The following is a 12,304-nucleotide window of genomic DNA, read 5'->3' as shown; positions in this document are numbered from 1 at the left end:
AGATGTTATTAATCTATCTATCATTCTGTCATCCCGTCTTTAACATACTGTAATTTTGCTTTAATCTGATCTGCTCTGTACACACACACACACACAGATATGACATGTCTGTCTGCTCTGGAGAAGGGATCTCTCCTCTGTTGCTTTTCCATTTTCCTTCTGAGGTTTTTGGAGATTAAGGTCTCAGGATTGAAGGATGTTGTACGCTGATGTACAATTTGTAAAAAAAAAAAAAAAACAACAACCCTGAGGCAAATTTGTGATATTAGGCTACAAAAATCGATCATAAAAATAATAATCTCAGTGTTTTGAAATCGGCTCCGTTGGTGGGTGTGTGAGAGGGAGAAAAAATAGCAAAGCTTTCAGGCTAAATCCTCCTGGTGTATGTGCGTGCGTGCGAGCGTTCGTGTATGGTATACACTCATCTGTGTGCCATCTCAGCAAAATGCTCCCTCAATTTTAAATTCCACGATGTGTTTGTTTTTACACTGTCCTTATGCCCCCCAAACACAGCTTAATCATTATATAACACATTCCCACACCACCCCTACACACACACACACACACACACACACACACACACACACACACACACACACACACACACACAAACAGACACAGTAGCTCTGTCTTGCCCCCTCTTTGCACCAGCTGGATGGCCACAATGATGTAATCATGGTTGAAGTGTGTTGGTGTGAACACAGTGGCCGATGTTCCAGGAAACTGTGTGTGTGTGTGTGTGTGTGTGTGTGTGTGTGTGTGTGTGTGTGTGTGTGTGTGTGTGTGTGTGTGTGTGTGTGTGTGTGTGTGTGTGTGTGTGTGTGTGTGTGTGTGTGTGTGTGTGTGTGTGTGTGTGTGTGTGTGTGTGTACGTACACAGCAGGACCACAGTGAACTGTAACATCTGTGCTCATGTTAATCCATCGTAAGAGCATCTTGTACTTGTATTGTCCTCGACTGATGCCTGAGAGCAGCCGTTCACCAGTGATTCTGCTGATGATTATTGTCAGTTAGCTGATTGATCAATTCACTACAACGAGCAGCAAAAATTCAGGCGAAAGTGACCAGATGTGTTGCTACTGTATTAACTATTTTATCAAATATCATTTAACGAGTCATTTAAATAGAAAATAACTTATTTGATGTGTATTTAAGAAACTCTTTTGCCCCCGCAAGAGTTAAATAACAAATATGTTTGTGTGTTGTTGTCGAGTCGATCTCCTCTCACCGCATCTCACCTCTGAGACTCATTACATTACATAACACCCACTTCAAGGACCCAGTAGACTCCTCCGTTTCAGAGCCTAATGAGTCCATAATTTCAATTGCACGATTACCTTCAACACTTAACCAGAAGGTCACACAAAGTACAGTCGTTATCGAGGAAGGAGTAAATCAGAAGCTGGCTGCTTATTAGCAAATAATTAACATGTTTTTCTTGGATCAAAGACGTTGTGGTCAAAAGAAGTTACAGAGGAACAGATGTTATTATGTTAATGAACCAATATTTACTATAATAGTCTGTGAATCTTCACTTTCTCTTTCATATGAAATGTTTGTGATCAACAAAGTAGGTGCTAATTGGCACAAAACACAATAATCAATCACATTTAATAGTGATTATCACTTCTTGAGTTTGTTTTTTATTCAGTTTTAACTCAGTATCTGTTATATAATATTTCTTTTAGGTCTAGCTTTGTTTAAATCTTGTTTTATGAAACACCTTGGACATAAAATTATTTTTATTATCATGACAAAAATATATATCTTAACTTAAGGTTAAGCTTTATTCTTTTTGGAGCTTTCATTAGTATCACAGTCACTGAGGAAGACCATGAGATGAAGTTGAAAGTTCAAAAACAAAAACTATTAAGTTGATCTTCAGCTCAGAAGCTTTTTAGTCTTTAATGTTTGGCTCTGCACCTCTACACCCGCACTATGATCTACAGGGCTTTTTATGGAAGACATTTTGAAATGTCACAGTAGGAAAAGCACAGGTGTAAATAATAAAATTAATGAGGTCTGAATGCATGCTGGCTCACCGTCAGTGTCACGACTGACTGGGAACATAACAGAGCCGTCATTAATTTTATAAGTAACACCTGTGTTTTTCCTACTATGGCAAACGAAAACGTCTGCCAGGAAAAAGACATGTTGAATGATCGATTGTGGGTTGTTGTTTTTTTTAAACCAGAAATGTTGGGAATAAAAAGTTAAAATAGTCACTGATGAGAACTGAAAAAGAAACTAATCATTACTTCCTCTAAAGTAATCATCTTACTACTAGCACTTGTTTACAGTTAGTGTCACTGTCAGTTCATGAATAAATACACAAAAAATAATCATATGCAGAGAACATTTATTAATATTCACCTCTGTGACACATCATTCACGCACACAGCCACACTAGACCTTTGTTATCCTAAAATGTTCCTTCCGTGTATTTACATAATTTTGTTTATCTGTGTTGATTTGTTTGACAGGTTTGTTTTGTTTGTTAATGCACACAGGATCTAGAAGCTAATACGACCGAACGTGTCATTCCTCTGAATGTTGTGTAGTGTGGATCTCTGATAAGGGGATTTTGAATGTAAGTTGGTGCAGTACGTCCTGGTCGAGGGTGAGGGGGGGGTTGTTTCTTGACTTGAAAACAGTGGCGGTAAGCGCTACTTAGGGGAAATTTCTGCTGTTAGTTGGTCACAGTCCACACATTCTCTGGGCATTAATACCATATTGTATCCTCCATGATTCCCATCACATCAAAGCTGTTTCCCATGCAGCAGCTGAGGGGTCTTGATAACTCTTTTTTGGCCACATGCCCCCCAATTTCCACCCACACACACACACACACACACACACACACACACACACACACACACACCTGACACTAATCATGTCGCTCCCTGTAATCAGTCACAAAGCTGCCAAAAAAAACAAAACGAGGAGTGCTGTAACTGGATTCAAGTGCACCCCCCCCACCGTCCCGTCCCCCGTCCCGTAAATCAGTCTGTGGCATTCATGGGGTCTAGTAGCAGTGTTTCTTGATCTGTTTTTTTCATAAAAATAGCTCGGTCCCACGCCCAGACAGAGGAAATGGGATCCCATGGGCTTAGCGCTAAGTGACCTATGGACACGTTCTAAATGCATGACCAGCTGAGTGTGTTGCCCCCCCCCCCCCAAATTATTTACTATTTACTTATTGTGGATAGGTGGAGCGTTTAAGAAAGGAAGGGGAGAGAGGAGAAGCTGATTGGGGGTTAAAAAAAAAACATTGAAAAAGGTAGAAGAGTAGCATGTAGTTCCTGTGCTCTGAGCTTAATGTTTAGAGGGAGGGGGGGGGAGAGAGAGAGAGAGAGAATATCATCCAGTCAGCCTACGTGTGGCTCACAATCTGTCTGCTTTTTTTGTTTGTCCTCACCTCCCTCCCTCTCTCCTTCGTTCCCTCACTTACACCCCTCCCCTCCCTCTCTCCCTTTTGCTCTCGCTGCTGTGAAACAAACAAGTCCAGGGTGGCTCTCTGGGGCTACTGTAGAGAAAGAGAGAGAGGGAGAAAAAAAATAAGGGAGGGAGGGAGTGAGGGAAGGAGGGAGGGAGGGATTCCAGAGGGTGAAAGACGAGGGAGGAGCCAATCCAATCCTGCTCTCACACACACATAGGCAAAGACGGTGGGCGGATGTTTTGGCCAGCCCAGGCAGCCAATGGGGAGCAGGGAGCAGCCCCTCTGCTAGGGCAGGGCCAGACCGAGGGAGTGTGTGCCTCAACTTAAAGAGTGTGTTCACTGGCTGGCCATCGTTCATTGAGCGCTCTTTTCCTTTCTCTCATGGTTGTGCAGACGCTAAGAATGAAGATCCAGGAGTCGCCCGTCACTTGTGACACGGGGAGGGTCGGTGGAGAGGTGCGAGGCTCCGACCCAGACTGCGAGAAGACGAGCTGTGAGGATGTCCCCCGTCTGGACCTGACAGCTCTGACTGAGGACAGCAACTGGGGAGGTGAGGGAGTAGCCGTTGTTATTGTTGCTCTTTTCATGCTTTAGATTTCTTCTCCGCACATGCATTCATTACCTTATTCTGGATTATGATTTAATAGTCTCTGGATTACGAAGCTTTCCGCACAAACACAAACATGCCCAGACAACCCGCTAGCTGCTCCTCCACCCAGCTTCTGCACATGGGTGTCTGGGTAGCAGCTGCACACCTTCTGCTGCCTCTCCTCCTCCACCTCCTCCTCCTCCTCCTCTCCTTCTTCCTGATGCAGCTCCTTCTGGCTCTCCTGCAGGATTTAATTGTAAAAGATCCTCTTAAGTTCTCTAGACACCTATATCTGGAGGAGAAACGTCCCCCCGGAGACGTGTTTGTTTGCTCGGTTTGAGAGATAAGGCAGCGCTGCAGACAGTTTGTTGTTTTGCTGCTGTTGAATTATGCCACACGGGAGCCTTGAATCACATTTCACAGAAAAAAAAGGAACATGTAGCTTCTCCTGTGCTGCTATTAAAGGAGTAAACTGTTTTTACCAGCATGCATCAGATATTTGGCATATTTATGTCAGTGAATAGTTTCCAGACATGACTGCTGCTGCAATTCCCAGTCAATATCAATCATTAAAGGGGTCAGATTGTGATAACAGTGCACGATTCGACTGGTTGTAAAAACTTGGTTTGCATTTGGAGAGTTTATTGATCCTGGTTGATATTTTAAGACTTCTTTATTTCAAAAAAGCCTGTTTTAATTTGGTGTTGCAGGCAGCTCGTTTTGGCTCTGTTAATCCAGGAATAGTGACTGTGTGATATCTGCATGTGCACTCACTGGCAGCTCTGCACAAGATCAAATTAGATACAACTAACGTCCGGCTAATTTATTGATGTCGGTTTATCAGATGTCATTTTGCAACGCAGAGTTTGCGGAAGTAGCCACAAGCATTGAGTTAGTAATATGTCTCCTCCACCTCCTCCTCCTCCTTCTTCTCTTTGCTGCTGAGTTTGTTATTAATGTGTTTGTTTGTGCAGCGCTGGCGTTTGTGCAGAAAGGAAGTCGTGCACACTCACCGTGCACTAGAGACTGTGATTGTTTTGTTAGGACATTGTGACAGAGCGGAGGTGGGCGGAGGTTCTGCAGCGTTCAGCAGTGAAAGCTGAGCATTTTGCTGAACTATACGCAGGAATGATCACTAACAGGTTTATTCATACAGCCAAGTACAGTTAAAGGGCATGTTGCCACGTGTGTTGACATCTTTCTGCTGCTAAAGTTGGTCACCACTCCCAATCCCACTGCCGACACCGCCACCACCACCGCTGCTATCGCTGTTTCCTGTTTGATGTGGAAGCAAGAGCAAAAAAAAAATGTTCCATGCAACAAATCTCTCAACTTGACTACCTCATGTTTGGGAGCTGCAGCAGCCGCATTGTGTGTTATGTGGAGCTCTCTAGTGGCCGAATCTTATACATGAAAAAACAGCTCTGGGCGCTCTGGGAGAGGTTGTTGGGGGTTTTTTTGTCGGCTGTCTCTGTGGTGTTTCTGCCAGAAGAAGAAGTCAAGAAGTGAAATATTGACCATGAGCAAACAAACTGTCAAGGCTGTTATTTGAAGGTGTGCTTAGACTCTTCGTCAGGCACACGGACGCTCTGATTGTGTTTGGGCCTGTCATTAAAATGTAACTCTTGTTGAAAGAGAATTCAAAAATCTGATGGCTGTCTTTTTTTTTTTTTCTCTTACATTGTGGAGATATTTTGTGCGTGGTGTCTCCTGTACACTCTGTCCTGAATGCATAACTGAGCTCGTGGCAGGGTGGTGGTGGTGTGGAACGCCACAGGGAGCCTGCTTGATTGGCTGTGACAGGCCCTTCATACATACACACACATACATGCAGGATCTCGTTAGGTTCCTGTGATGCTGATCAGATCAGGTCCTCTGGAGCATGAGACCATGAGGCCGGGCTCGCTGCAGTTGTGTAAATGTATTGTGAGAGATTAGAGTTTGGTTTTTTTTATACGTGTCTGGCATGTTTGTTCTTCAAGAAGGAGAGCCAAAGAAGGATTTATGCTCAGGCAGAAGGAGCCAAACTGACTCAGCGTTTTAATAAAGCGCTATACGATAGTGAGTATTGTTAAAGGATGTGTGCATACTGTACAGAGGGTGTAATACTGTACAAATGGGTATGAGGGTGGGTGATGGCATTAGGCAGTGCTGTGGGACCTTTGTCCCAGTACGCTTCTTGCCAGCGCCTGTCATGGTGACCTGATATTTGTTGCTGCTGCTGCGTCCTTGCCGGACTGCCAGCAATGTTGGAAAGACACAAGCAGGAAGACGAGGCTCTGAAGCTCAAATGTCTATTCTCATTTCCCATATTTGATGCAACAAGAAAGGGGCATGCTGCTTTCTTTTACTTCTGTTTCGTTGTTTTCATGCTTTCATCTCATTCCTCTCCCCCCTCTCTCTCTCTCTCTCCCCCCTATTTTTGTCCTTTGTTCCTCTAGATTCTTCGTTCTTTAACTCCCCTTTCCTTGATTTCAAAAGCATTTTCCATCAGAGTGTTTGTGATGGTAAGTGTTACATCACTGTCAGCGCTGCATATAACATGTCAGAGAGAAAGAAGAGGCTGTCTTGAGTGACCTTTTCCCGCTGCATGGCAACATGCTTGAATGATGTGGAACATTGTGGCCGAGCGTCTCCCACACACAAAACAACCTTTACTGAAATGGCAAACTGGCATGTCTTTTTTTTGTATTGTTTTTTTGGTTTCATTAGTCTTGTTAATCCTGAACTGAGCAGTTGATTTAAAGGATTAATTTTCAAATGCCATGGAGCCTCGCTGGCCGGCCGCAACGCCGCTGCACTCTGAGCTAGATAATAGACCTCGGAGGATACTCGGCGTGATTGAGAGTTTCACCTGCCCCGCTGTGAGCGAGCACTAACATGCTGGCGGAGTTCCTACTTGATAAACTGCACGTACCTGCAAGTGCAGGAGGGACCCCCGGGACTCCAGAGGTGGAATTTGAGCTTAAGTCGCTTCACAAACGCCCCAACTCACCCCAGCTAAGAAAAATATGCAAGTGCAGTTTTAGACTGGGCGTGCATATTTTCCCGGGCGCATACTGACACCTTGAATGTTTACACTGACGGTTGGTTTCCCTCAGAGCTTGTTTTTACTCCCTCCATCTCCTCTCCCTCTGTAAAGGACTCACTCAGTGTATTTCTAGAGCCCTCTGACACTCCTCTTTTCTGCGAAATCGGCGTTTGTATTCCTGCTGGGGTTTCATGTTTCAAAAGTTTCTACAGAGGCGTGCTCTCTCTCAGACAATCTGATGTTCCTCTGTCTGGCCCACGTGCTCGGACAGACACATGCTAATTTATCTCTCACCGCGCAGAGTGGAAACTAAAACACAAACTCATCACCGTACCTCTCAACAGGGGTCGCGCCCTGACATTATCCCACCGACAGCCAGGGCATTATTAATAGCCCCAGGGATTGTTAGGGGTATCTGCATGGCTATTTTCACCAGACGTAATGATTGCCTGAGTGGAGACTGTAACTAGGGGATGAATAGAGAGAGGAGAGAGAGAGAGAGAGAGAGAGAGAGAGAGAGAGAGAGAGAGAGAGAGAGGAGGGTGGGCGGGCGAGCGGGCGGGCAAGTTTTACCCAGTTACCCACAGTTTCAGAACAACATCTGTGACTGTCGAGTCCCAGAGGAAGTTGTTTTTTTTGTTTTTGTTTAGTTTTTTCTCCTTCTCACAATAATTTTAGAGAGTAGCTTAATCACATCCACTAACTTTCACAAAGTCAAAGGGGATCCAAGAGGATGTAACCAGGGAGAAAAATGGCCTCACAACTGTCTATACAACGAGATTTTATGCCTGTTCTTAAAAACAAGCTCACTGTCGGACTTTCCCACAAACATTTTGACCCATCTTTCATGTTGCTTACACAGCTGAGTGTAACAAATCTCTTTTTTATTAGCTAAAAGGAACGTAAATACCACTCAGTATTCATTTAAACAGTCATTTAAAAAGATAAGAAAGTAACTGTCTAAATAAGAGTTATAAGAAGGTGGAACCACAGAATATTTGTCAAGTTTTGCTCGAAAAAAGTTGTTTATCAAACTAAATGCTTGAAATTTTTGTAATCACTGCAGCTCAACTCATGAGGAAAAGTGTTTCATCATGTTGTAGCTGCGGAGCTCTCGGGAATGATGCAGTGATTCTGCTGTTTCTGTATAAAGGGCGGTGATGAGTTGTCTGTCGGTCAGAGTGCACCACGTTTCCCAGACTAACTTTTAATTTTTTTTACGTTTTATTTGCCTGCATCTTCCCAAAATTGTGTGTGTCTGTGTGTGTGTCTTCAGTTTGACAGCGATACCAAACTAACAGTAAATGTGTGTATTTGTGTTTCAATACAGAACCAGTACCGGCGTACTCGCCTCTGCAGAGAGAGAGTATGGACCGTGAGGAGGCTCGACTGTCCCCCCACGCCGGAGGACGCCTGATTCGCCAGCTGCTGGAGGAGGACAGTGACCCGATGGTGTCCCCTCGTTTTTACGCCTATGGACAGTGCCAGCAGTACCTGGACGACACTGAAGTGCCTCCGTCACCGCCAAACGCACACTCGTTTGTCAGGTAAACACAGATCAAACGCTCTTCTATCGACTTAATTACTGCAGTAAATGAGTAGAGGCGGTACGAAGAAGCTGCCGGCGGGACGTTAACAACTTTGTGTGTCTCTCCAGTCGCAGGAGGAGTTCATCTCTCGGCTCCTGTGACGACGAGAAAGAGGAGCTGACGTCCGCCCAGCTCACAAAGAGGATTCATGTGTTGAAGAAAAAGATCCACAAGTTTGAGGAGAGGTTTGAAGAGGAGCGAAAATACAGAGTAAGTACTAACGACCTGTCCATTAATCATAATGATTAATGATAATGGTGACACATTAGAAGGGATTAAAGAATAGAGACCTTCATGTAGGCTTGTTTTTTGTCTTATAAAAACGCTGATGAGCCCGCACTGACCTCTACTATAGATTCATGGTGGAAATTTAAGATAATGTTCTGAAAGGAGACTCAGTTGTTTTATCTTTGTTCTGTTTTTTTTTTCAGCCATCTCACGGCGACAAAGTTGGAAACCCAGAAGTGCTGAGATGGGTGAATGAACTGGCCAAGCTTCGCAAAGACCTTAAAGGTAAAACCAAAATCTTAAAATCATTCCTAAAACCAACTTGTAGTTTCTCTGTAATAAGATAATATATCTCATATCATGACACTTCTCTTCTGTTTGGTGTCTTTCCGCCATCAGAACACAAGCTCCTGAAATCCGAGGAAGACCTGCCGCCTCTGACCCGCCAGCGCAGCAACACACTGCCCAAAAGCTTCGGCTCTCAGCTGGAGAAGAAACCGCAGCAGGAGAAGGTGCAGAAGCCGCCGGTGGAGAGCACGCTGGAAACGATCCTGAAGAAGCTGCAGGAGAAGAGGGAGGAGGTTAACCGCCCAGAGGACATCAAGGTAAGAAGATGAAGACGCACTCACGGGAAGAAATGAATAAATCATATGGAGAAAATGGATGATACATGAAAGATCAACAGCATAAAGCAGCGGATTTGATTCATTTCAATTTGTGTGAAATGCGTGTTTGTGTTTTCTCCTCTTTGCAGGATATGACCCGGGAGCAGATCGGAGCAGAGAAGGTTGCCCTGCAGAAAGCTCTCCTCTACTACGAGAGCATACACAGCCGACCGGTGAGTTTCCCCCGTCCTCCACAACACAGATACAAGCAGCTCCTTCGAGAGGCCGCTCCATATATCTGATCTCTAGCCGCATTGGTCCAAAAGGAGAAAATCTTGTTTACTGCTTGATTTTGACCCAGATTGCAAGTCAAGGGTGAATAATGTCTCAAGCAGCAGTGTGTGTGTGTAGGGGGGGGGTAGCTTTTGTGAGTCATGACAAATGAAAAGGATGTTTTTAGTTTAGATTTTTTGAAATATTTTCCTTTATTTGGAATTTTGTTCATTTTCTGTTAGGAAACTTTGAAATCACAATAATTGTGGTGTCCAGTCACTGCTTGTATCGTCGTATATGAGGAAGTGCAGCTGACCTTGCTGCCACCTCTGTCTCTGCTCACGCTGCGTGCCCCGGTGGTTTGTGGTTAATGACCGTCACATGGCCTGAACAGTTGAAGCGAGCACTCGGGGCCAATCTGGGTTAGCCGTCATGTTGTTTTATGTCAGGCAGAGGACGACAGGAAGTACTGTACTAACAAGTTGTCTTTTTTTTGTTTTTTGTTTTTTTGTTTTTTTTGTTGCTACTTCAGGTGTCCAAGAGCGAGAGGCAGATCATGAAACCTCTGTACGACAGATACCGACTGGTCAAGCAGATCCTGTGCAGAGCCTCCACCATCCCCGTCATTGTAAGTCATCACATCTTAACCCCTACTCCTCCTCCGTTTTCTTTTCATTTTTCTTCCCCCCCTTCCGCAGCCTCCTGGTCGTCCTACTGCTCTTTGACAGGAGAGCGGCAACGATCAGCCCATTGTCAAAACGTCTGCTGACACTTAATCCCAGATCACGCCGGCTTTAGTGCCCCGATGTGGGAAGCGGTGGCAGCCGTGCCACAGGCGTGTTTTCCACCTGCGAGGCTTTAAGTCCAGCTTTAGCAGCTCATTGAATCAGCGGTCAAAAGGAGGTCGTAAGGTGGCAGATTGAGTTCACAGCACGGTGTGAGCAGCTGAGTGCATGAGAGGGTCAGGAAACGGGCAGACTGTTTGCTCCGATAAGAAACAAAAACCTACTATCAGTTTAATTAATGGTATTTTAATCTGTAATCATAATCTACTGTATTCTTGTATTCAACTATTAAATAACATTTTTTTCATTATGTAAGATATGATCTGCATTATGGACACTCTTTATCCATTATATAATGCACTAATCCAATCATGGAAATTGGGACCATTGCTGTAGATTATTTTATACAATAGCATTTATTATCGTCGTGGACAGGTAGCGGCAAATGATGCTGCATGAATCCTGAATATTTTTTCAGTCTGAGGACTTTTTTTTTACTTTTAACACCCAAACAAGCAGCACTTATTGTGCAATAGTTAAAAAATTAGACCTAGCAGTACATGTTGTTAAATCCTTTTGGTTGCAGTCATGATCCTGATCTCTAGTGGAGTTTATCTCCTCTCAAAAAGTCAGGATTAGTGTGCTGAATGAATGTATTTTAGATTTTTATCACCTATTTTCTTTATTCTATTATTTTATTTTATTTTACAATCCTGTTGTAAAATAAGCTTCTGTTGTGGTGTTCCAAAATAAGGATGACGACCTCCTTATAGGTTCAGACTCAGGCTGCTGTTTGTTTAAAGGTTAATTATAATTCATTCAGGTTGTCACAGTTTTCATTTGAACCTTTCTGTGGTGCTGAGCTGGGGGTAAAAAGGATTAAAAGAGAAAAGACTGGACATCAAAGCTTAGAAACAGTATTTATTGAAAAGAAATGTAGTTTTTTTTCTCTTGGTGGCCTTGCTATTAAACGCCAGCGTGAGCGTCTCTGCCTGGTTAACTCCTCCTCCTTCTCAACCGTCACCACAGGGCTCCCCCTCCAGCAAGCGCAGAGGTCCCCTCCTTCAGCCCATTATCGAGGGCGAAACCGCACTCTTCTTCGATGATATCAAGGTGAAGAGCTGCTGCTGCTTCAATAATCAGTCACCAGCTCCCCCGAAACTCCCAACCCGCCCTGCCATATCCAACTCCCCCCACCCACCCCTTATTTACTACCATTCACCCCCCCCCCTTCCCTAAAACACCTGATTGCTGCCTGGTGATTGGGCAGTTGCCTGTTTTCCCGCCATGAGCATCTGTAGAAAAGCATTTGTAGAGGTGTTGAATCAGTAGCTGCCTGGATCTCATGTTTGAATCGCTGTGATTTAAAAAAGAAAAAGAAAAAAAAGAAGAAAAAAAATTTAATCCAGATTTATGATCTGAACATGACGTGTTTTTGAAGTGTAATTGTGGTTTATTGCAACTGTTGGTCTTATTTTTCAAAGCTGTGGCCTTCATTTCCATCGATAAATTGATAGTTAATTACTGAATTGGGGAAGGCAGCGACATCGCTAAAAAACATAAAAGTCAAAGTGACAAACTGATGTAGAGACATGAAATGAACAGAAATAGACGGAAGAAGAAAGTTTGTCAATGAACATATAATATTTACACTCAGAAGACACGACAAAACCAAACCAAAGAGGTCTTAAACAAATGCCCAGATTATGTTGAAAAAAGATGATAACACACTGCAAGTAATACTAAACATTAAATGGTCTCACTTC

At 43.8% G+C, this 12,304-nt stretch overlaps 1 protein-coding gene across 1 annotated transcript in view; it reads left to right on the top strand.

The window, feature by feature from the left end:
* The window catches only part of fam13a (family with sequence similarity 13 member A), a 60,774-nt gene that overhangs the window by 45,579 nt on the left and 2,891 nt on the right, over positions 1–12,304 (top strand). Inside the window, exons 17-25 of the mRNA XM_062426111.1 lie at positions 3,768–3,988; positions 6,469–6,534; positions 8,389–8,605; positions 8,716–8,857; positions 9,079–9,160; positions 9,275–9,480; positions 9,630–9,713; positions 10,286–10,381; positions 11,568–11,651. Coding sequence (XP_062282095.1) covers positions 3,768–3,988; positions 6,469–6,534; positions 8,389–8,605; positions 8,716–8,857; positions 9,079–9,160; positions 9,275–9,480; positions 9,630–9,713; positions 10,286–10,381; positions 11,568–11,651 — 1,198 coding nt within the window. The remainder of the gene's footprint in view (positions 1–3,767; positions 3,989–6,468; positions 6,535–8,388; positions 8,606–8,715; positions 8,858–9,078; positions 9,161–9,274; positions 9,481–9,629; positions 9,714–10,285; positions 10,382–11,567; positions 11,652–12,304) is intronic.

The sequence above is a fragment of the Scomber scombrus genome, chromosome 2, assembly GCF_963691925.1.
Source record: "Scomber scombrus chromosome 2, fScoSco1.1, whole genome shotgun sequence".
In the NCBI taxonomy this organism is placed as follows: Eukaryota; Metazoa; Chordata; class Actinopteri; order Scombriformes; family Scombridae; genus Scomber; species Scomber scombrus.
Note: the sequence above shows the minus strand (reverse complement) of the source record. Positions and strands in the feature narration are given on the sequence as shown.